The sequence below is a fragment of the Tinamus guttatus genome, unplaced genomic scaffold, assembly GCF_059628265.1.
Source record: "Tinamus guttatus ecotype Peru unplaced genomic scaffold, ASM5962826v1 Tinamus_guttatus_pri_ptg000368l, whole genome shotgun sequence".
NCBI classification, from domain to species: domain Eukaryota; kingdom Metazoa; phylum Chordata; class Aves; order Tinamiformes; family Tinamidae; genus Tinamus; species Tinamus guttatus.
Genome location: NW_028288902.1, coordinates 2,249,352 through 2,274,626, shown reverse-complemented (window position 1 = coordinate 2,274,626; position 25,275 = coordinate 2,249,352). Strand labels below are relative to the sequence as shown.

Genomic DNA, 25,275 nt, shown 5'->3' with positions numbered 1-25,275 from the left:
GTCATTTGGTTCCAGCAATATCTGCCGCACCTTGAAACAAGCCACCCTGCCAGGATGAGAGGGCCAGACCCCCAGCACAGCCAACGTGTTCACTAAGCCCCCCAGCAGCTGCTGGAGCTGCAAACCAGAGGCCTCGTGCTGCCCCGCACGGGCTGTGAGGGGCTTCCAACCTCGTCCTGCTGCAAGGCAGGAAAGGGGAACACGGGCAGCACCAGGGACTGCTCTGGGGATGTATGTTCAGCGCCCTGCCAAAATTCATATGAAAACCTCAGGAATGGGATGCCTATTTTTCTTTTTTCTGTTGCATGACAACACATGATATAATCCAGTGCAAAGGACATTTAACAGCATGAAGAAATACTACTCTGTTAAAGAAGTTGGTAAATGTAAAGGAGTGACAAGTGGCAGAAATCTAAGTATAACTGTCTACTATTGGCATATATTAGTATTGAAGAATTTTATACTGTGGTCTGTGTGTTGGGCAAAATCCTGTAAAATGCTAAGAATGAAGGGAAATATTTAATATGTTCCCAATGGGTGCCGAATATGTTCAGTATCTGCAATACAAGATTGTATCCTATGTTTAGAATTTTTATAAATCCTAATTCTAGAGCAAAATCTGGTGTTCACAGGCAGTGACTACTGATAACTTAAAATTTCATTTTCCTTCCCTCCTCCTTTCCTACTCAAGGATGTCTTACTTTCTATTAGCCCTTTGAGATATTCCTGTGAAAATTTCCTGTGGATAAACATAAAGAACACCCCAAATTTAAAAGCTTTTAAAAACATAGGTGTAACCGTATCTACCCAAAGTTAAATTCTAAAACCAAATCACCAAAATGAAGTAAACTTACCAAAACGATTCATCTTTTCCCATTAGAAACTTTATGGCAGAAGGCAACTCATTTTTGACTATGAACAGATAGCTCAACATAGCTGGAGGAAGAAGAAAGTCATTTTAGAAAATGGACAAGACATTCTACGGAATATGAACAGAAAAGTATCCTGAACCCTTCCTCATGTCCACCTCTGATGATGTAAGACACAGATCTTCAATTGACTTCAAACTACTAATCCTTCAGCAATGTATCATCTTTAAAAGACTGGATGCAAAATAGTTGCTAGAGACATATGAAGGAGATTAAAGATCCTAAGACACTACTGAGAGAAGGAGGAAACTGACTATTGCTAACTATCCACTTTTAAAATATTCCTAGGTTTTGCCTTATTTATTTATTTATTTATTTTCATACATCTCATCTTCTTTACCTCCAACATTCTGAAGAGATGTAGAACCAAAAACAATCATTTTTCCTGGAGTACCAAAGACCTGCTCACCAAGCTTTTCATACACCATGCAGCCTGTGTTAAAAGAAATGGGGAGAAGAATAATTAATATATCGTCAAATACTGTTGAATCAGAAAAAAAAAAAAACACCGTGAAAACACTTTCCAGCTAACCATTCATCTGTGCAATTATAACTTCTCTTTTCAAATAAATAAAGCTTTCTTTTTTAACTGGAAGGGCTGAAACTTATATGGGAATGGTTTTTTGACCTCTACAAATGTCATATTTAGCCACCAACCACTTTTGAAATTGAAACTCTTAAGGAGACTATTACACCCCTTAATGAATCCATATATACTCCCTGTGACATTTAAAGTCCTGGTATTCCCATTCCGGCATATTAGATTTGTAACCTCAATGACAATAAGGTAGAAAGTTGTCTCTCCAGACAAAATTCAGCACTGCAGGATCCGCAATTCAACACTGGCAGCTAAACTAGAATGACACAGTAGCACAAAGCTGTAATTTTGCTTAGTTTAATTAAGTGAAGGCTGCCACTGGTTTATGTGCTGGTTTACAATTTTTAACAGCGAAGCATTAACTTCTGAGTTCTTGGTGCACTTTATTTTTGGTAAAAGCAGGGAAAGGTGTAAATTATAACTAAAACTTCATTTTTATAATTTGTCAAACTCTACAAGAACCGCTATTAATTATATTTTGTTTCTGCTAAACATTTTTTCCATCAGTTGTGGTTCAGGTTGAAAAGATTGAATGTTGTGAAGGAGAGATACACAAATACCGAGAAACTGCAGATGTTACATTCAACAGACTATCTAAAAAACACTATCTCATTGTTTGGATTTCTCTACACTTCCTTATAGCTGACATTTCTTCGTTGCAATTGTATAAACAGTAAGTTTGAGCTCAAATGTAATGCCTAAGAGCATAGCAACCAGGGCTTCCTTTTTGAGACTTAACAGAGCACAAACGTGCGCACAATTAGGCAGGCACCTAATTGAAATAGGCAGTTGCTGTCATTATACACACTATAACAGTAGCTCATGTATGTCCAAATTAACTGTTTAAATATGACAATGTTCTTATGCACAGATGATTTTCAAAATCTGGCCTCAGAGATTACTCCCTAAGGAAAGAGATTGTTGGACCTCAGAATACAAAATCATTTAGCATTGTACGGATGATCTCTGATTCCTGTGTATAGAAATACATTTTGCTTAGAGATATCCTTCTCTCTGTGGAGGAACTGTTCCCTTTTACTTTCTTCCAAGGAAATCTCCTCATCAAGGCTATCAGGAATGTCATCACCACTAATTAATGACAAAATGCATTTCCAAGTATGCTTCACTATAAACAAAGATTCACTATAATTCATTTAAAGTTGTTTTTGTAATGCCGCGAAACTATTTGAGATGTTCAGAGAGATTCTTATTTCTGTGAAAGTGGACTTTCACTAGAGGATAAGTCATTCTTTTTTCATATATTTTTCTCTTTCTAATGATGGTTAAATGCTGCTCAGCATGTCATAAATTATTTTTAATCTCTGGGCTTCTGACCCAGTGTTAGGTCTTTCTGTTATGTCAGCAAGGTGACAGAAGCTTATCATTCACAAGGCTCTTGGCCTTATTCTTGCTCTTTACAACCGTACTGGAATATATAATAATGCCTTAGTTACCTGTTTCCTTTGAACACACCAACAGGAGGTATATTGAATAAATAGACAACAATGTCACTGAAATCAAAAGCACCCTACAAAAGAATGAAAAATAAAGTTTACTATAAGACCTGAGGTGCAACCTTGAAATGCTTTACACATCAAGACAGATTCCTATTGACACTGAAACACTTTTTATACTCTTCTGAGAATGCAGAGAACTCTAAAAATTGATGTGATTTACACGCTGTTTACTGTGTGTGATCAGTAAATTACACTGGATGTATATGAAGCCTGATACGCACAAGAATGCAGCCAAATGCAACTTGCTTTTTAGAACCCATGTTACCTGTTACACCAGAGCTAAGATTGAGCTAAGATTTAATCAGAGCAAGGATGCAGTGTGCATGTTCCTCACCACCCAGTCCGAAGCTTTTTTTTTTCTGGAAGCCAAATGAAAAATGTCAGGGGGAAATGACCTGTTTGGGGACTTCCAAGCCAAAGGGAAGCATCTTTTCCCACGTCACATTCCATATGCTTGTATCCTGTCCAGGCAAGGGGCTGGTGACACTCTCCATCCTGCCGTGATCCCTGGCTTGGCTTTGCGCGCAGAAGAATCGCAGGAAGCGGTGACCATGCTGCTCGTGCGGGGAACTCGCTGGCACCCACAGCAATCAGTCAGCACTGGGGGCTGAGCGCACAAAAACACATCTGCTCATTGCTCCAGCACTCCAAGCCAAGCACCATGTGTGCCGTTCGCTCCAACACCCAGACACACAAAGAGCTGATGATGTTTTCACGATGTGCGTGAAGAGCGCTCAGACAATCTGCTGGCACTGCCTCTCACTATTATGGCAACTGCCCTCGGGACATCAGGCAAAACAAACCTAAAACTTCGCAGAAAACAAACTGCTACCCTCGATAGGCAGCAACGCGCCTCTTCCATAGTAATACCCAGGCGGAGCAGGAAAAAAAGCTCCCCCTCCCTTTTGTTAAAAATATTTTAGCGACGCGTAATGACTTGGGGGTTTCTCGGGGCCCAAGAACAGTGGGAAATACAAGGAGGGGATACCAGGACCTGCTCTTTACGATGGTTATTGACAAGATCACACTTGGCCCAGTCTGAAGGGTGTTTCTCCCAACGGCCACTTGCTGGGGGTGGTGGGAAGGGAGCGCAGGGATGAGCTAACCCTGCTCCCTGTCTGCAGCCAGGCCGGCCGCGCTGCCGCCCATGTTGCGGCCACTACTGCTCACCCTCCCCAACAAGTCACTCCGGCCCCAGCGGCTCCCACTCTACAAGTCTGTTTTAGTATTAAAAGCTCCTGTTTTTCAGGCGCTGAGCTCATGGAGTCTCTGTGGCAATAAAAACAACACTTCCAAGCAGCCAGGTGTTTATCTGCTCTGCTGTCCTTACCTCCCGGTAGGAGGCTGCTGGGGACACTTGGCACTCCTACTGGCGCTGAGTGAAACGCTTGTGTAGGACTGTGGCGCAGGTGCTTGCGCTAGAGCTGCCCCTCAGCATGGCTCACAGACTCCAACAGGAGAGGACAGCTTGGCCTGCAGGCCCAAGAGCTCTCCGCTTCCTATTCCGCCTGCTTTTACAGCCGTGCTGGCAGCTACAGCACATGCAGCGTTCATCTCCCTCTAAAGGCTATTCAAAATAAGCCATTTCGGGCAGCAATGGATACAGTGCTCGGGAGAACAAACTGTTCCTGCAACACTGGTGCTGCCTGCTCACAGCTGCGGCCCTTCCAATGAACCGAAATGTGCATGGTCCCAGCTGGGCTGCTCAGACCTGGGAAGCTTGAGCAGTCACCTGCCCTACTGCACAAGGGAGCATGGGAGCCCTGTGTGCAGTGAGAGTGGCCGAGACAGTCACAGAACTGCACACCAGCCTTGTCCAACACTCCTGCTCAAGCAGGGGCACCTAGAGCAAGGTGTCCAGGACCCTGTCGAGGTGGCTTCTGACTGTCTCCCAGGATAAAGACTCCACAACCTCTCTGGGCAGTCTGTGCCCATGGATCTTCACAGTCAAGAAGTTTTTCCTCATGTTCAGCTGGAGCTCCCTGTGTTTTAGTTTGTACCCGTTGCCTCTTGTCCTATCGCTGGCCACCACCAAGAAGACGGCCCCATCTTCTTGGCATATTCCCTTCAGATAGTTATACACACTTCTAAGATCCCACCTCAGTCTTCCTCCAGGCTGAGCCGGCCCAGCTCTCAGCCTTTCCTCATAGGGGAGATGGTCTGGTCCCTTCATCACCTTCGCAGCCCATTGCTGGAGTGGTGACTCAGTCCAGCAGCACATGTGATGGCACCTCACATTTATCCAGCTATGTGCCTCTGCAGCGCAGTCCCACACGGCAGCCCTGGGGCTCCACGGTGCCACCACTGGCCGAGGGAGCTCAGTTATGGGGACTGCTTCTGTCACCTGCAGCTGGCTTGGTTCAGCTGTAGCCTTCTGAGCCTGAGCTTTTTCTGAGTCATCTTTCTACAGCAAGGTTTTCTCTTCTTTTGTATAGAGGAAAGGATGCTCTTATTTGGCCATTTTGCATGTCCTATGCCAAGAATATGGGATCTGGACTGATTCACGGTCATGGTAGTGTACCCTTCAGACTGAGGCAGTTCTAAAGTCATGAGAGTTTAAATCAAGCTGCATCTGTTTTATTAGTGCTTAAAATGCTCCTTTAGCTTTTCCAGATCTTTTTTTTGCTTTCCAAAGCAGTACATGCCAGTGCTAGCAGACAGGCTACCTGGACGGAGCGACCTTGACGCACTCCAGAATTCTGCACCTTAACAGCAGTGAATGCAAGTGTTTTCTCGTGTAAAAAGCAATGAAGTTATTGCTAGGACTCTAATCCCTTGTAAAGCAGAAATGATTCTAAAATCTACCTTGTGATCTTAGAGACAGCAGAACTATACTTTTATTGGAAAAAAATGCACTGAATCAAAGTGTAGGAAAAATATAGCAATCCTGATGAACTAGATTTAACTTTGACACTAAGGCAAGATGAAAGAATAATTTAAGGAGTTGGATTTTCAGGCATAACTGAAGATATTACACACAAAGATCTTCTCTAGGCCATATAGGGGAAATCCTTGCTAGGCTGGCCAGATAGTTTCTGCTAGCTTCCTTACCTTTGATCTCAGGAGGCTGATCTAGCTCAAGGCCAACAGCTCTAAAAGCACTATGAAGCCAAGAAAACCAATTACCCACTCTTAAATACAACAGTTAACTCTGTAGAGAATAATACTATTATTTACTGTATAGCATTTCAATAAGACATTCACCTTTGGCAGTTTTTGATAAAATGTCCTGATACGGAACTATACACACACTACTTGCACCAGGAGAAGCCCAGTCACTATCACAGACATTTAGAAGTTTTCTGGTGTTCAGAAGCAGTGGTTGATCTTATTCACTTAAAGCCTCCCTGCCCTTTCACATCCTTTAAAGCAAACACATTTCACTGAAGCTCTCATGAAAATCTGCATGTTTGCTGAAAGAAAGAGAAGAGGATGGGATTATTTCTAGGAAACTAGAGCAGTAAGGAGAAACTGTGGGTGCAGTATGATGACCTTTTGTGAAGCACATGTAAAAATCACTTCTTAGCTGAGACACTATTATCTCATTTCTGAACAGAGGTAACAGCAGTTTTTGCAAACACCAGACTGTGCTCTCAGAAGTCTGCTTATTAGAACATGGGTGCAATATCACTTACAGGTTAGACTACTACCCCAAAATACCCAGCAAACATGAAACAAATTCAGTTGCTCTTTATAAGAAAGATTAAATTAAAACTGGACTCTCTAAATTAGAACCCATCTGCTCTATAACCTAACTTAATTACAACACAATTATGAAACTGCATTCTTAATGTAGGTGTTTTAATTCTTTGGATATTCCCAGATTTTACCCAAGCACAGTGAACTACATAGTAGCAGTATGGATGTTGGTACCCTGGCACAAAATCCCTGCTTTACGTACCACTTTGGCTATTCACTTTGCAATACACAGAGCTTTCATTAAATATTTCCCCAAAACCTAACAAATAACAAAGCCCTAGATTTTTTAAAATTTGTCATTCAAGAAATGACATTTCTTTAGAAATATCTGTAAATGTTGAACAGTTCTCAAATATTGCAAGTTATTATATTTTTTTCCTCAATGAACATGTATTACTGGAATCTGTGCACAATTCCCAACTGATTTTTTAACAATCACTTTTCACAATGAAATGTCTCATACTGCAGTCCAAAATAACACAGTATTCTGCATCTTAGTCATTCCTTGGCACTGTTTCATTTTTAAACTATAAAATTGTCCTTTGCAAAATGCCTTTTTTTTTTCTTTTTGGTGTGTGGAGCTGAGTACTCTACCTCAAATCCTTTTTCACACTAAAATCTTGGCTATATTTATGTTGGCTTCTAAGGACTTTCACATAACAAACTGAAGAAACTGTGGGAGTAAGATTAAAATACATCATGTAAGATATAAATGAGCTTAGATACTCTTGATAAAAAAGGCAGTTATTGTACAATGCGTGATGAAAACTCTAGAGCTCCTATAACACAAATAAGAAGCAGGTACTATCACACTATAACTATCGCTTCTGAATAAATTTGCTATTTCTAATATATGTGTAGCTCTTAGACCGTGGGTAAAATCCTGGCTAGGCTAAGTCAGTAGAAATAACACAGACTTAATTTACTCCAAGAGCTACAATTAGTGGCTTTTCTTTCACAATTTTGCATAAAGAAATATGTTTGAAACTTGTAACTAACACTTTTAAACTTGATCACTGTACTTGAGTATTTGAGTCCATCTTTAGATAACAACAGACATATCCATCAGTACTCTTAAAACCAAGCTATTCATACAGGTTCATTGCAGAGAAGTAAAAAAGCACTTCACATTTTAAATGGACTATAAATCACCCCAATTGCTTGCAGTGCACATGTTCTTTAATCACAATGAAATTGCACAGAGACCTGCTACTTAGCACACAGATACTTACAAAAAAAGGAGAATTCCCGTGTTGGCCAATGCAAAAGCGAGGCCTAAAATTCCACTGCCCATAATAGCATTGCTGAGATTAAAGACAGACATTCCCAGTGAAGTAGTTCCTGGAATCTGGAAAAAATGAAATATATACATATACATTACAGCTTGGAACACAGCAGAAATGCATCTATAATTTAAACTGCAATATTTTTGATATATCAAATGTAAGTAGTTACTGCTATGGAAACAAATCAATAAAAATGCAAGGTTTGAAAGAGAAAAATGTTACTGAGCTTTCTCACAGCTCCATTCTGATCACTGTTTATAGGTTGTATAAATTTACATAAGTGGTATAGGCAATATACAACTCATGGTGCACTTTCAGTTTGAAAATCCCTCTTTCACTATGTTTGTGAAATATCTTAGGTGTGTTTTATACATTGTAAAGCCATAAGGAAACACCACGCCTTCCTGTCTAACAAAGGCAGGTCTGAGCTGGACCAAAATGCTAAAATTCTTGAGAGGGGTTGTGTGTTTTTTGGTTTTGGGGTTTTTTTTGTTCCTATTTTTTAGGTAGTGAGCATGAGCAGTTCCTACCGGAACTTGAATTTCAGCCATAATTGTGTGTGTTCCGCACTTCTGAAGACCATGTCTAAAGGCTGTATTTATGCACAACATATAGCTCATTGGGACAGAGAAAAGAACAGCAGGAGGCACTTACATATTCATCACATTTCTTTTTTTCCAGGTGGCTGTTTGTAAGACTTCTTCTGCTTTCTCGATCCGAAATAAACTTGCTGAAAGAAGTCAGAGGATTTATTTCCAGCAGGAGTGTTTATAAAATGCAAACATGTTAATTCCATAAGCATCATGTGATTACAAAACATGCAATGTATAAAAGCCGGATAAGCAAAGAGGTCAAACTCATAACTGTTAATGAGCCAGATTATGCTGCTTTTCCGACGGCAAACCTTGGGCATCAATAAAGGTAGTGCTAGCACAAGAGCAGAAGGAATGTATACAGAATGGCATTTCAGGAGATTTGGTAATGAAAAAGCAGCGATTCTGAGGGCAGGAAGATGACAGACGTTAACAGGGCCCTGTTAAGGGGCTTCTCCAGGTACCCTGCAGAGGATCTCAGCTACAGATCTGGCTCGCAGCCACTTGGTTCATTTTCTTAGTGAGCTGCTGCCTTCACTGAGCCTCGGGGCATCCAGCATTGGGATGAGCCCATGGGAGCGCAGCAGTGGCACCTGGGTCCTGAGACCCTCTGGTGCCCCCTCTGAGTGAGGTGTCTGGAGCTGAGAGGAGGAAGAAGTGCTGTCCTTCCACAGCCACCGCTGCCTGGGGCCATCCTGAGCTCGGTGACAAGCCCCCTTGGCACACCAGCAGCTCCGCACTACTGCATTTTCATTGAAGGGCCCTTGAAAACCAAAGCATTAAATCCACCAGCCTGCAGAATGAAACACCCCTGTGCTGGGAAGCACAGAGTAAAGAGCTTTTTTATCTCAGCATGCGTTGCTTGTGCTTCGTCCTTGAGACATACCCGTCAGGAACTCGCTGTCGCCAGAGCAAGATTTGCCTCCTGCCACAATGTTTCCGCATCCTTGGCATTTTTGACACTTCTGCTCTGGGTGTGCTGTTATTTTTCTCACAGACCCTGTCTTCAGCTAATGTTTTAGTTTGCCTCTAGCGTTCTCTTGACTTCTCAGCATTTGAAGACATATGCAAAAGCCAGTCTGGGCATCTTGGTTCTGTTGCACGCAGGTCTCAGGTGCTGGCGGAACCACCAGGCTCTGCTGGCCTAACCAGCGGCTGCCACCAGGCTTCTGAGACCCTTTCTGCTGCTGGTAAGATAAGGTGGCTCTTCTTAAATGAAAGCCAACAATAAACTAGACATGGTGTTTTGTTTCATGTGAAGAACAACCCTCCTAGCTGCTTCCCACAGCTGGGACAGACAGTTCACACTCTGACTCAGACGGCGGTTTAGTTCAGTGCAGCCAAGGGCATTTAGGCTGGTCATAAGACACTAAATTCATAAATACAAAGCTCTATCAACTTACGACTCTGGTTGTGACCTAATTACTAGCAAAAGATGGTGAGAATATGGTTTCTAGGCATATGCTGAAATGACACAGCTGTAATGCTACTGATCCGTTTCCACAGCTGACACGCTGGGCCCTGCATCGTTAACAGCTTTTTCATAAAGTACCTTGCGCTCAGTTTTTAGATATGGCGGTAAACATCCTTAATAGAAAAATGTCTTTAAAAGTCTGACTTTTCTCTACTATGCACTTCCATTTGGAGTTTAACCCTATATTTGGCAAAATCTGACAAAAAATATTTAGTGTTACTGTTGCTCTTGTAAATTTGCTTCCTATCCATCAGTCTACTTTGTCTTTACATAAACAACAACCAGCTACAAGTTCTCCTATACTTTTTAAACTATTAACTCCCTTATTTTTTGAACTGCTATCTTCAGAAGTTAATTAGCCGCAACATATAGACAACGTGCCAGGTTTAGCAGTCCTAGAGAAGCTGGCAGAGTTGACTGAACCTCCACTGCCATCAGAAGTACGAAGTAACCACTCCTGTGGTAGATTGCTCCAAAACTAACTTTCTGAAGTTCAGCACATAGGCCTCTCACCCTCATGGAATAAAACTGCAAATTGGTCTTCTCTAGAATCAGAGCTTGCATATTTTCTTTTCATGTCTGTTTAAAGCTCATCTCTTGAATATAGGCAGCTGAGTGTGAACAGTTTGGAAAAGACATTCCAGCTCTCTCATGAAATACGCTGCAGGCAATTTTATAGTCAGGAGCAAAGAGAAGAGTTTTGTCTCCTATTGGTTTTGAAGTGCTGCTGGGAACATCTGCGGACTTTGCCTTCTTCTGTCATTTATGGAGATCCCGTGTCACTTTTGATTTTGTCAGTTATGATAGAGGCAACTAGTCTGTTCCCCTCCTCCCCCTTATGCTCATTCCTAGCTATTTTACCCCGGTTTAATAATTATAGAAATAATAATTTTGTAGATATTATTGCTGTTTGGTAAAGTTCAATTAAAAAGTTCAATGAAAATTATTGGTGAAGAATTTACAAATGATAAAAACAATGCTTGAATCACATTGTTATGAATACATACAAACATGAAGCTACTTTGAATTTTGTATTAAAATATTTTTGATGGAAAAAATGGTTTCTCCATAATCAGTTTTTGATTTCTTTCTGGAATGGACTTGAAAAAAAAAGGCTAACCTGATTTTATAACTTGATCCAAAACACTGTTTTGCATTAGTCCTATGTTGAACTGGCTTGGACTTGCTGTCCAGTCTGTTTTCTCCTATTATAAGGGGGGCTCCTCACCCATTCCACATTTGCCATGTCACACGGCAGATTTTTCTCCATTTATGCTGTGTGATGTGGACTGCAAGACCAAGTCAGCCAAGGGACTGTGGCTGGTACGTGCCAACGGGGCCACCAGCCTCCCAAATTGCAACTTCTGTGAGGGCCATAGCACTGGGTGAGGCTTTTTTACAGCCGGCCCCCCAGCCCCAGGGCTGGTGCAGCGCAGCCGCGGGGCGCGTGGGTGCCCGCCAGCTCTGCAGGCTGCAGCCCAGCTGCGGACGCACTCGCTAGGGAGGCCGGCACGAGCGGCAGGCCCGGGCGAGGGGCTGCCTGGGGACGGCGGGAGCGGGGCTCTGTTCAACACCGTAAGGCCTTCCTAAGTGGAAGGTGTTACTGAAATTGGGCGGGGGGGGAAGAGTAGAAGAGAGGTAGTCCAGTGAATTAAAAAAAAATCCCAAGATTTTGCTTTTTATGAACATTTAATTTTTTCCATTGCAGGGTGATTTTATCCTACAATATGAAAGGAACACGCATTAGAATATAGGAATTTCTAAACCATGACTTGCATCTACTCTGCTTAATAGATGTTCTCGGAAACCACACTATTCACTGTCACAGACTGATGTATATCTGCTCTTTATAAATATGACAGGACTGAAGTGAAATGACTTTTTGCTCCGGAGTCTGTCAATCCTCCCACGGCCACTGAGAGCGCTGCGGTAGAAACACACACTACAATGGTCCACGTCACTAAAGCTTTGTGACGCCCTGACATGTGCAAAATCCTTCTGTGCTGTAGTTACATTCACTGCAAAGTTTATTCATCATCAAAAGACATACCCTGTTCTTGTGCATTTCTGCTTCTAGTTGTGCTTTACATGTCACAGCTGAGTATGAACAGTTTATACCAAACTTCTCTGATATGTTTATAAAAGAATACCCTGACCAAAAATAATCAATAATCCTTGGGATTAATCCATCCTCATTCTTGGCTCACAGAGAATCTGTTAATCTAGTTCTTGTTTTCTTTTGTGCAAGGCAGAAAATTAGTTTTATCAGCAAAGTGGCTTTAAAAGGACCGTGTTTAGCTATGGTTTACAGTTAAATTTATTAGAGAATTTACATGAGAAATGTCTCATATAAGGGTGCTGAGTTAACCACTTTGTTTAAGCTGAGTTAAAACCATTTAGCTATCATAATTAACTTAAAGTGATATTTGACAATGCCTTAAATGCCTTGTAATGCCTTGAAGTTAGGAAAAGCTGGTTTTGCCAAGATGACAGACCTCTATCCTTAGGCATCTTCCCAAATGGAGCTGCAGCTTGAGCAACAGTAAAGTTCTCCAAGGCAAGCATGAACAAGAAATGCAAAAGAAAGGTTGGTCTGGCTCACAGCGTGAACCACATCTGGGGTTACCTGTGAACAACCTTGTTAGCTGAGCAAGAGCTGCTGCTAATCTACCAGCACCTGCAAACCAAGACGAGTGCTCAGCATCGCTCTAGCCTCTTCCTAGGAGTTTAATCGCAGGCTTACGGTGACAGTTTTAGATCCAGGATACCCGGTTAACAGCACACGAAGAAGGGGATGTCTGGATTTGATGCAAGTTTCTTCTTTCCTTCCAGAAATTGTTTAACATTTTCATACACAAGGAAAACCCTTTCCCAATATAACCCCCAAAACAACACTCTTTACTTTCACTGAGCAAGGTAAGCTGCATCTAGGAAAAGATGCAGGTTTAAAATGAAATGCAGAGTGCAAAATGAAACAAGTTGAAACAGCTAAAAAAATAAATAAATGGTTGAAAATTATAGATCTAATCTACAGCTCAAGGGAAATCAACAAAAAAAAAGTCTTGCTGGCTTTAAAGGACTGTGGAGTTTCACACAGCCTTACACCATGCGTCAGACAGCACAGAAAATGTTTTTTGGTGCACTGATTGACCTCTCACTCCTCCGAGACCAGGCGTTTGCCAGAACAGTTCCAGAACGAGAATAACCGTATCCCTTGGGGCAGCATTTGGGCAGGGGAGCACAGCAGGGCCTACCTGCCTGCTTGCTGCCCTAGAAGGCACCGAGGCACTCGCACAGGCTGGGCAAGGGCTTGCAGGGCATGAAGGCTCCTTTGGCCATGGCCTGGTGGAAGCCCATGGCGCCCACGTGCTGATGCCCAAGCTGTCCCCAGCTGGCAGAGACAGCCTCGAATCTTGCTTTTTAGCTTGCCCTAAGAACCAGAATAGTAATTAGAAATCCTGCCGAGGTTTCTGGTGCTCTTCCCACTCTTCTCCTTTCTTTTGCAGGCAGTCTACTCGGGCATCTCTGTGCTTCCCATGCACTAACTCATCAAAGCCCACCTTGACCATCAAAGATCAACATTCGCTGATAAACGAAGGCTTTTCCCCAAAACTGTTACTTGCAGCAGAAGACAAAGAGTTCCCGAGGCCCAGGCAGCCCAGAAAAGACCTCTGCTTCTCCTGCCACTGGTATAAAATCCTCCACCCTTGCCTTAGGTAGAGAACCAGTAGAAAAGCCAGCAGGTTCATACGGGAACTGTTTTGTTTTGGCAAAGTTGGAGGTGTTTAGTGTTTTTTTCTTATTTCTTTCTTTCCTTTTTTTTTTAATTTTTATGTTTTTTTGGATAACAGAAGTGGTTTGTGTTTCATCTTGGCACTTTCCATCAAAGAAGTTGCATCAGAAAATTCCTGCCCGCTTCACGAGCTTCTTCACGAGCGCAGCTGCGGTGCGCTCACGTTGCTGAGCCTCGCAGCCGCTCAGTGCCCCAGGACTTCCCCTCCGCAGAGCGTGACCTGTCCGCTGGTGCGGGGCCCGGGCACGCGGGGCAGCGGCCGCCCACTCGGCCCCCAACACACAACACGCTCCAACACGGGCAAACACCGCTGCCTTTCTACACCAGGGCCCGGGTTTCGCTGCGCAGCCAGCAAGCTGCTGCCAAAAGGAAGCAAGGGCAAGGGAAATGGGTTCGTTCAATTCTGAAGATTTAAACCCCGGCAGTAGAGTCCAGTGGAGCTGCAGCAAGCGAACAGGATTTCGTGTGGCTTTCTTGCTAGCACAAGTACCTGGATCTGCGGGCAGAAACCTTCCTGCTCCACCTATGTTTGCGATATCTGAACGGGAAGTTTGATGGGGAAACAGCCTCTTGTTTTACAGCTCACAGAAGGCAAACGCTGCCCATCAGCAGAGCTTTGCTAGAAACGCGACCGGATTCATCACCTGTTGGACACGGTGCCCCACACTTCTCCGTGCCTGGAAAAACTGCTGTAATGTGGAACAGGCTTTTAAAAATTAATTAAAGGTTTACAGAAAGAGGGGAAAAAAGAAGTCAGCAGCCTACTAATTTAAAAACACATACTGATTTTTACTGAAGTCAGTAAATAGAGGTAACAAGACCTCGGTTAGGCAAAGCCTTTGCTCCCTCCATCTCTTGCTATTGCTGTCTTGGGGAGCGGCAGCCACAGCAGGGGTTACCTTGGATAAAAGAGCTTTTCCTGCCAACCACGCAGGCTGTGAATTCCCATCAGCTGGAATACTTAGCTGTGACCATGCAGGTTAAAGTCATAATATCAAGGCCAAAGGTCGCCAAAGTGATTTCCCCCAAATTATTCCATCAGTCTAATTGCATTTATTATTATTAGTTCTTTGCTGTGTGTAAGTAGACATTTCAAAAGGTTGGCTTTTTGCTACATTATATGTTTGTGCATTTTATTAGACTAATTTGAAAGATTCAAAACGATGAATAAATTGCCACTCTGTTTGCTTTATCTGCTGTTGCAGCCTATGTCCAACAGATGTCACATATGAAATTCAAATTACATCTTCAAATGGAGCATGACTTGATAATGAATAATTCAAGGCATATACTGAAAATTAGAATGCTGTTTTTTAAACAGTGTGTTTCTTAGCACAGGCAGCGTCAGTGGAAAAATACTCACCTATTTATCTGGCCATTTTCCACCTCTGTGAAATCATTTGAATCATTGCTGATGTTATCATCTTCAGGGACAGTCATATTCTGCAATTCAGTCAGTTCTAATCCAGCTTTGAAATGCATCCTGGGTGAGGAACTGTACGTATCCAAGTGTCTATCCAAATATTAGTGTTTGGTTGGTATCTTGCAAGTAAACTGCAGGCACGACGTGAGCAATCTAAACAAAACACAAGAAAAAAAATGTATGCTACCCACAGTAGACAATATCGCCAGAAAAATACAGTGAGACCTGAACAAGAGAGACCATCTTTATCAATCAATGTTGTATTTCTAGAGGCACTTTAGGTGAATGAATGCATCACAGAAGAGTGGTAACATTATGCTCCTTAATTAAATGAACTTCAGTAACAAGACATATTTATCCAGTTGCACAACCATTGCTGGAAACGGCACTTATATTTATCAACTGGCAAGCAAACCAATAATATTTATTTCAGAAAAAAAGGTTAACCACCTAAAAATTAAAAAATAAAAATATTTTGCTTGCCCATGCCCCCATTAGTTACTTGCCGCTCTTTTTCTGAATGTTCTCCATGCTTCTTTTCGTAAAAATAATAAATAAATAAAATGCTCTCTCATACTTTTCATCACTTGTGTCCGTACCATGGGTAGGTTGGAGGAACAGAAGGATAGAATTGTTCCAGAACTTGGCTCTACTAACATCTGTATTCCTGACACTTGAATTGTTAAGTTTAATCAGACACAAAGCACCCTCTGCAAATTCTCTTTACCACAACACTTATTCTGAGCAAAGGCGGAAACAGACAAAACAAATCCCTGACTCATGGATCACATAAAGACACAAATAACATCTATTTTGCATCCCCTAGGCAATGTCTTGCGTTCAGCTGGACCCTCCTCCAGTACATGTGTTGTGCAAAAGCTGCCAGAATAACACCAAAAGTAGACAGGACCAGTCTGCTACATATTCCTCACTGAAAATGTCAGTCAACTGAAAGGGTTTGACCGCTCTCCACTGAAGTGGAACTGCAGCGTAACGCCGTGGCTGCGGGACGTCATTCAGCAACAAGCTCAACCCTCTTCCTTCCCATCCTGTGAATGGATTTTCTGCCGGACCCCTCTGCCATTCACCCTGGCTACTTCACGAGTGCTCGCACACCAGTCGTGTTTGGGGACCCAGGTGGGTCACCAGAGCAACCTCAAAACCAAAGTCAAATAAATACTCGCATGCAACCAAAGGAGCAGGAGCCTCAAGGAAACAGGGAAGCCTCAGTTCACTTCTTGGTCAGATACGACATCTGCTCGTTTCAAGTTGACTTTACGGAACCCAGCACTTCTGTCTTATTATACTACATCCCTTCCACATGTAAAAGGGATTTGTAAAAAGAGCATTTTCACTGTAAATTTTCTCAGAAACTTAGTTTTACCTTGAGGTTCACCTTGTCCTAAAAAGACAGCTTTCTCCACGCATGCTAAAGTGTCCAACTTTAAAGTTTAGCCGAAAACACTTACGGAAAGGTAGAATCTGCTCATTTCTACAGAAGGAGCATCTACACAAGCAGCTACGCGTGTGGACAGGACGAGGTGGCAGACGTGGCCAGGGGAAGGTGCCCAGGGCCATAAGCTCGTCTACACACAGCCTGTAACTACAGACACCAGGAAAGTAAGCACCTGGGTACTAAAATGTGGGCACTAGGAAAAAGAAAAAAAGGATTTAAACCACTAATAAATAAATACAGGCTGGTGCGTAGAAGGTGGTTTTAGCAGTGACATTCTGGAACAGTCTTCTCAGAAGCAGTGGGGATAAAATAAGCATACCTATTTCAGAAGGGAAGCTTGATCTTTTTATAAAAGGATAAAGCCACAGGAGAGTGCGATTGCCGAGGTGGCGCCGAATCCTGAAGCTTCTTGTGACCCCGCGTTCCTAAAAATAAACAGTTCTTTAACAGAAGTGACAATGCCTGCGCTGAGATTTGCATCCACGGAAATTTTTAAAATCCGTGCAAAGATTTATCTGATGTTCAAGTGCCGCAACTTTGCCTTTGGGGGCAGTTTTGCATCTTAGTTCTCCCAGGAGGATTTTCAGAATTGCCTCGACGTGGCCTGCACTTAATAAATTCCACATTAAATGTTTCAAGAATAGGTGCTGAAATTAGCGCTTCTGTGAGGCAAACAACGTGCTGGAGAGCAGACTTCACAGCTCACTGGTGTGCACCTCCTGCCTCTCATTTCTGCCGAGGTCTAGCTGAGGTGTGTTGTAAGGCCTGAGCGACAGTGCAAAAGTGCCCATGTTTTGTTTGCACTAAAGCTCCGATTCTATGAGAAACTGAATGAACACAGCAAAACCTTAGTGCAATTGATGTTGGCTGGAGCACTAGCAATAAATCCAGCAGATTCAAGATTTCAAGACAGATGAGCTCCTCCTGCAGCTGCAGGATGGCGCATCTTCAAATCTGCATAGGTTCTTCCTAGGTTAGTGATCTACTAAAACTAAAGAAAAAAGAAACCCCAAGACGCCCTGAAACTAAAGAACTGCTGAGTTAAATAGTGAATTGCACATCCAAGTCTGAGAAAACCCGATCTCAGCGCCAAAACATTAGGAGAGAAACAGAAATGTGGGGACAGTGACTGCGATGTTAACTGATAACATTGACTCACTGCAAACCTTGGTTAACCACCTCATCCTTAATATCTCCATCTGTAAAATTCAGATTATAATAGAGATTATAACACTCATGTTGCAAAGCACTTGCGTACTTAGCACAGAAAGGTGCAACATGCCAGATACAAGAAAATACAGACTAAGCAAAGCTCTAATTTTTTGCCAGAGTAACTTTCCTTTGCATGAGCACCCTGCAACATCTCTATGAAAGCTACTCACTCTAGGCTCTCCTCACAGTCGGTAAAGTAGAGGCGATCATAAGATTTCACCCCCCAAATGCCTATTTTTAACACCTAATTCTGAATGCAACAAATCACACGCAGATTCTAAATAAAGTCTGCAGGGCCTCGAGGTAGGATTCACCTCAGCCAGCTTCACTCTCTGAACATTGCGTGACCACTCCAGGCTCCTCATCTGGACTCATAGCAGAGAAAGAAGAGTCTGGCCCTGCCAGGCTAATTCATCCCAGCCTAGGGAAGGTGTCCATACGCACGCGGAATTGCTCCCTGAGAATGTAGCCGTGACAGGGAAACTGAGCCAAGCAAGCCTCCACCTCAAGGGTCGGGGCCACTAATAATGAGGAGAGAGAAGAAAAAACACATTTCAGCTAATAAAATTTACCATATGTCAATCTGGAGCTACAGTAGAAGCAACACGATAGTTTTTGTATTTGAAGTCTTTTCATTCACAAAATGTCTTAATGCATATCCAAATAAAAATGCTCTTCTGGCAGAGATACCAAGACGGAGCTTTAGTCTTAATTGACGCTGAAAGGTAAAAAGCGATGACCTGACTGGCGAGGGTGGCAATCCCGACCAGAGCCAGGCACCGCGCTCACTCTCGTGCCCATCCTTAACTCCCCAAAAAAGAACAGCCCCAGGACCTGCAATCAAACCTCTCTCCCCAGACACATACAAAAAGTGAATCAAAGATAAGAAATACGAGCTCTCTTACTTGGGACTTTTTCACTGAGATGGGCAAACACTCAGCACGAATCACCTCGAGGGAAACAGGAGAGGACTAAGGCCATGCTGGGAGGTACAGCAAAGATTTGCGTTTCGTGGCTGACCCAGGCCCTTGGTTGAGTAGGAAAAGGGCTAGAAAAGCACCAGGCTAGAAGCTCGCCCTTGTCCTTAGACATCCCATGACATGTCTTGTAAAACCTATTACAGAGAATTTATTTATCATGTGCTGCTTACAAAATAACATCACTGCCTTAAACTTATGGGAGAGATAACAATTAGTCACAGAGTCCATATGGAGGACACAAGAAGATAAAATTAAGTTATTTTTCTCAAGGACATCGAGACCTTCACAAGGCATTAAACGACAGTTGCAAAAACTGGGGTCTTTACTGTCCTCTGAAACAGCCCTCTTCTCCCTCCCGAAATCCCTGCAACTCAGTAACAGACTTGAAAAACTGGTAGAGATGGGGTTGAAAAGTTGGTGAAGAAGTACAAGAAGAATACGTAGAAGAGCATCTCCTGAAAACTCTTCACTAGAAGCTGCATTTCTATCAATAGCATCATCTCTGCATGATTCACAGTTGGTTTGTTTTTTTTTTAATAACCTGGAAATGACACAATTCAGAAGTATGACCGTAGACAGATGGCTGCCCAGGAGCTGACCAAGTAGCTAAGAGGTGCTATGGGACTAGAATACATTTTGATGCCATTTCAGCCATATCTAGGCCCGGTGTCTGCCACACGACCTTGCTAATATTCACTTCCTTCACTGCATTTCCTGCAGTCACATGGCCTTGTAGTTCAGTACAACTAGGAGTAGTAGTTTGGGGTGTTATTTATCCAAGACACACTAAGCAATTTTAACCACAGTTTTCAAGATAATTTACTTAAAAGCTGAAATATGACTCAATTTTCTGTTCAAAGGGAGTTTTACCAAGAACTCTTGGTCGGTTAGGAGTCATCAGAATCCAGCTTGGGTTTCACACAAGCCATTTTATTCCTGCAAAGACTGAGATGCGATACATCTTTCTCTGCTTGCATTTTTGTGTGTTCTTTCAAACAGCCGCAATGACCAGTAAGACTCTATGGATATAAATAATGAAAGACTGAGTCTGAAACTCTATAAACTATTCACATAGATGACAAAAAAGCAGTAATAGGTTTCATACATAACGATATCACTTTGGAAGCAACACTCTCCTTAGTGACACCTGAGCGTCAGTGACACCCGACATCCAGAACAAAGTTCCTGTTTTACTCCTAACATACAGGAAGGACAAAGCAGAGAGATAACTGGGATAACAAAGATGGGCAATTAAAGACTGACTCACATCCACCGAGGGAGCATCTGCAGGGCTTGAAACGTCACTGCCTCCAGCTGCTTGCTCCTGGCCCTTTCCACAGGCTGAAGCCTCCGGAGTCGAAGTGGCCCAGGCAGGCTGGGCCTCCATCCCGAGCCGCCCTCGCCGTGAGGCTCCAGGAAAGGGAGGGAGTGAGGTGCTGGCCCCCGGCCTGCTGCCCCGGGATGGCGGTGGGGAGACGTGCTCCAGCTGCTGCAGCTGTGCGCACCCCGCAGCCCTGAGCTCTCCTGCCAGCGCCTCTTCCCCTGACACAGCCCCCAGGGCGCGAGGGACGGGAACAGACAAGTTGTGCACGGCGGGAGAAACAACCGGCTGATAGAAGACTTGGTGAAGAAGCACAGAGAGAAATGTTCTAAAAAAGGAGAGTTTTACACAAAATGCAACTACTCAACCTCTTTCAGTGCTGTGACCTTGTGTTGCAAGTAGAAAATGTTCCTATGCTGCCCCACTGCTTTCAGCGCTGCCCTCCCATACAGCCGTAAAGAAAGGGAAGACAGTCCCAAATTAAGTCTCGACAGGCTACTCAGTTGATCAAAGGCAGGCAAATAAGAAATCATAAAATACTAGTCTGATTCACCCAGTGATTCATGACTTTAGGCAAAACACTTAAAACCATTTTCCTTTATGGCTCATCTTTAAGTACTTTTTTTTTTTTGAGCCCTTCCCAGTCAATTTAGGGAAGGCATTTGGCAGAGGAATATAGTCACATTTTTTCCTAATTATATTTCTCTGTGAAATCCTCTCAACATTCTCGGTCTTGCTGAAGAGATCCCAGAACACACCACAAATACATGAACTCTTGTAGCCCACAGAGATGGTGCAGCAAGAGCAGTGCGCGATGGGCTACCTCCACACAACGTGCCCTCAAACCGAATTCGTAAAGACTTAATAGCAGCTTAAAAATTCTCATTTAACATTAATTTTTGTACTGCAGAAGGAAAAACTCTGCATCAGTCTGTAACTCACTTTTTTTTTCTCCCCTCCAGTTTACATGCAATTTCTTTGCTTCAATTTCCTTGTCTGTTACAGACTCAGAGTGATATTTACCTGAAAACTTTACATAGGTATTATGAGAATTCACTGGATAAGGCCCATAATGCACTTTGAGCGTGCAAAAAGCTGCCATTTTTACCAAGAGTGGCTGTTTCAACATCTTGGATTGGATTAAGGTTAAACCAGTAAATACATATCAAAATGGAAATGCTTTCAGTTAGGTTTGGAATATTTAAGTAGACCTGCAACACCTTGCTCTTCTTCACAGAACATTTTTAAAGCAGTAGTTCTGTATACTATAATAGTTGGACTAGTTGCTAAGCTTGTTTCTACAAAAATGAGCATTTCGAGGAAAGGGCAGAGGGATAGGGCAGAAAATGGGAGGAAGGAAAAGTTCCAGTTACACTCAGTCACCACTATTCCCCAAAAACCCAAAAAGCAGAAAAATCTTGAGGAAAGGAAGGACAAAGACCCAGGTCGAGGAGCCAGTGAGCAGGCCCGCCGGAGAGCCCTTCCCCCCCTCCCATGCCTTAAAACCCTTGTAAAAAGCAGGATTTAGCCATGAAGGACAATTGAACCTCCCTGTTCTTCAATGCCGCAGGAAGAGTCGAATGAGGTGAAGGATAATCCTTCCTACGGGGTCTCCTCCCAGTCCGGAGCCCATCCACAGCCCGGCTCCAGCGGGTCCCCCTATGCCCCCGACAGCCTCCAGCGAGCAGCAGAGGATGCTGCAGGGCGCCTCGGGAAGTGGCTCCTCTCCAGAAAAAGAGAAAAAAAAAGAAGGAGGGGGGAAGGGAGGAAAAAACACCTTCTAAAAAAGCAAAGTCAAACAGGAGGCATTCGGCACTACAGTGAGGCAGATCCCATGCTAGTCAGTGAATTTCCACTAAGTCACCTCACAAGGCCTTTGCTCGCTGGAAATGTGATAATTCCTAGATTTCAGAGAAGCCAGTTGATTTCAGCACCGTTTCAGAAGGGGCTGCAAGGCTGAAAATGGCAGTTACTGATACTACGTATCCTTCAGCAACAGATGAAATTCCCTCCTAGATACCTTTTAGAGCAAGCTCATACTTGAGTGGCAAAGGAAACAAAAGTTAGCTGGAACAATGATATTTCTCCCCCTTTGTGGCTGCTTTTACTTCTGACAGCTTAAAAAGAGCACTGCAATTCAAAACAAACCAAAAAAAAAGAGCATTTGTCAGTCCTTCACTTTTAGAGCAGGGACTGGTCCGTGTCATCTTGTCTTTCAACAGCAGCAAAACCCCAAGCACACAGAAGACGAGGGAGGCAGCACGAGGCCGCAGTGACAGTCACTGGGCACACAGGCAGGCAGAAATGCCCCAGAGCAGCACGTGGGTCACCGAGTCATCCCGCGATACACGGCAGGTTGAGGCTGTGGAAGGGGACGAGCTTCTCCTGCAGTGAAACCAGCTGCCAAACGGGGGTTTGCTTCATCTTTCCACTGCCACCCACACAAGGCGCAGGTTTCCGCACTTCCTCAGCTCCTCTTTTGCCCGGGGCGATGCATTATAGCTACAGGTAGCACTGCAAACTCTGAACAGCAAGGGGACAAAAGCTGTGCGGCAAGAGGAAGCCCAACGTATGGGCACGTGGAGATGCACCCAAACCCGGCGCCTTTTTGTTCTCTTTGCCTCCTCACGAGCAGGCAGCTCAGCTGCTCCTCTCTATTCAGGGGCCAGCACTTGCACACGCGGACACGCACACACACACGCGTGCGCGCCCGGCCCGCATCGGGAATAGCGCCCAACTTGCCGGGCAAGGGGACAGAGCGGCTCATGTGCCACCCAGCCAGGGCAGCAGCCGCGGACGCGGAGCCTCATCCTGCGGGATGCGCCACGCGCTGCTCCACGCCGCGGGGCGGGAACATGCTCCCTCCCACCCGCCTTTTAATTTTTCCTATTATTGTATTTTATGCATTTATTTATACTTATTATTTATATTTTTATAATTTTTAATATTTTTATATATTTTTTTCACTTCGTTTATTTATCGCCGCCGGCGGAGGCGGCCGGGCCGGGCTCGCCGCTCTCTGCCATGTTCCCGGGCGCACCGCAGTGCCCGCCCGAGCCGGAACCCCGCGGCTCCCCCCGCGCCCCGCGGGGCTGCCGCATGGCGCGGCCTCCCCCCGTTCCCTTCCCTTCCCTTCCCCTCCTTTCCCTTCCCTTCTCTCCCCTCCGCGGGGCTGCGGCTCCCGCCCCCCATCATGTGCGGGCTCGAGGAAGCGGCCGCGCCGGCGGGGACAAAGCGCGGGCCGGGCGCGCTCCGCGGGCCGCGCGCGGGCCAGGGCAGCGCGGGCGCGCAGACAAAGGCGGCGGCGGCCGCGGGGAGCCGCTCCCCGCCGTGCCCCCCACCCCCGATTGCATCAGATGCCGCCTACCTGGCCCTGCAGCCTGCGGGTCCCCTCGCTGCGCTGCCGGCGGAGAGCCCCCCTCCCCCAAATATATTAGTAATAAAATAATTAAAAAAAATAGTAATAACAAATAAAAATAGAAATAAGGGGGACCGGCGCGGAGGGAGGCAGAGGACGAGCGCGATGCCGCTGCTGCGCCGCGCCGCGCCGCGGGGGTGTGCGCATGTGGCGGTGGGCGGGCGGGCGCGCGCGCGGGCGGGAGCGCGCGCGGCCACGGGCCCGAGCGGAGCGCGCGCCCGCGGCTCCAGGTGCGGCGCGGGGCCCCGCGGCCCCCACGTGGCCGCGGGCAGCGGCTCCGCGCCGCGCGCAGAGCTCCTGCGCCGAGGGGGATTTTTACCGCCTTTTTTTTTAACCTTTTAAAAAAACTTTTTCCACCTTTTTTCCTCCTTTTTTTTTTCTTTTTCCCTCATTGGCCTGGTGCGTTTTTTATTATTATTATTATTATTATTATTATTTTGTTTGTTTCCCTGGCAGGCAGACCCGTTTGTACCAAAGGGGGGATTTTCCCTGGGTTTCCTCTGAAATGGCAGCGGAAGAGCTGGCATCATCGCCTCGCCGCGTTTCCTGTTTCATCATGCAAAATGTGCACAATGCGAGAAGGCCGCCACTTCTGCGAAAGGTCGGGGCGCTCGCCATGGGGCAAGGCCCGTTCCCATACGTAATGAGGGGTTCACTTCCATACTGAGCACCCAGACTTGCTACACCTTGTGCCTCCCATAGCCATCGCTGCAAAGCACCCGAGTAGCTCCTGTTTGCAGCTCTCAAGGATGACAGGGCGGCCTCAGCGCTGCAACCACCTTTGTGCCCACGCTGCAGCAAGAAGCAGTGGCCAAGGCTGGTTCGGGGGCAGCTGCTGGCGGCCCCATGGCGAGTTTTGGGACAACAGGCCCCAAACGGCACAGGCATGCAGGGAGAATGGACGTTCCACATCTCTCCCTTTGTACGTGCCTGCCAGGTTCCCTTTACTGTTCTTGTGCCTTTTAAAATTATTATTATTTGATTTTTTCCCATTACCCAGGTAATTCTTTGGATGTAAAGTGCTGTGCAAACAGTAATTTAATTAACATCTGCTGCAGCTTCCAAGGGAGAGATGCTCCTCCTTCCAGTACTGAATTTGAGGCTCGAGGAGGAGTTAATTGCCCAAGGTTGTTAAGGCAAGGGCTGCTTGTTCAGCCTCTTGGATAAGCCTCTTCACTGCTCACGTGCATGGAAGTTTCCTCGTGGAATTTTCATGGCAAAAAAAGGCTCAAATTTGGGTCAGATTCCAAAACAGAGGTTTAAATGGTGATCCAGTCCGCTGCTCAAAAGCTCCAGACCGTTATTCACACCAAAACGCAGCTAAGAAATTAGCAGTTTATTCATACTCAGTTTTACTTACTTTTCTTTAAACTGAAATCCACCTCACAATTGCTAAGGAACAACTTATACTAACAACTTATATTAAGTGGTGGAAATGCTCAGGTGTCACTAATGTAGAACATTAAAAGAAACTTTTATTTTCCTTTGAACCAAATAAATATTCTTCAGACTGAATATGGAATGACTGGTATATAATTTGGTGCATTCTGTTACTACCTTTGACTTTATGCCTGCA

At 44.5% G+C, this 25,275-nt stretch overlaps 1 protein-coding gene across 1 annotated transcript in view; it reads right to left on the bottom strand.

The window, feature by feature from the left end:
* Positions 1 to 23,683, bottom strand: part of SLC38A1 (solute carrier family 38 member 1) — a 37,789-nt gene extending 14,106 nt beyond the window's left edge. The window contains exons 1-7 of the mRNA XM_088530367.1: positions 23,649 to 23,683; positions 15,253 to 15,465; positions 8,684 to 8,759; positions 7,976 to 8,091; positions 2,982 to 3,055; positions 1,270 to 1,362; positions 855 to 936 (exon numbers count right to left, since the gene is read on the bottom strand). Coding sequence (XP_088386493.1) covers positions 855 to 936; positions 1,270 to 1,362; positions 2,982 to 3,055; positions 7,976 to 8,091; positions 8,684 to 8,759; positions 15,253 to 15,371 — 560 coding nt within the window. The 5' untranslated portion in view covers positions 15,372 to 15,465; positions 23,649 to 23,683. The remainder of the gene's footprint in view (positions 1 to 854; positions 937 to 1,269; positions 1,363 to 2,981; positions 3,056 to 7,975; positions 8,092 to 8,683; positions 8,760 to 15,252; positions 15,466 to 23,648) is intronic.
* Between the last annotated feature and the right edge of the window lie 1,592 nt (positions 23,684 to 25,275).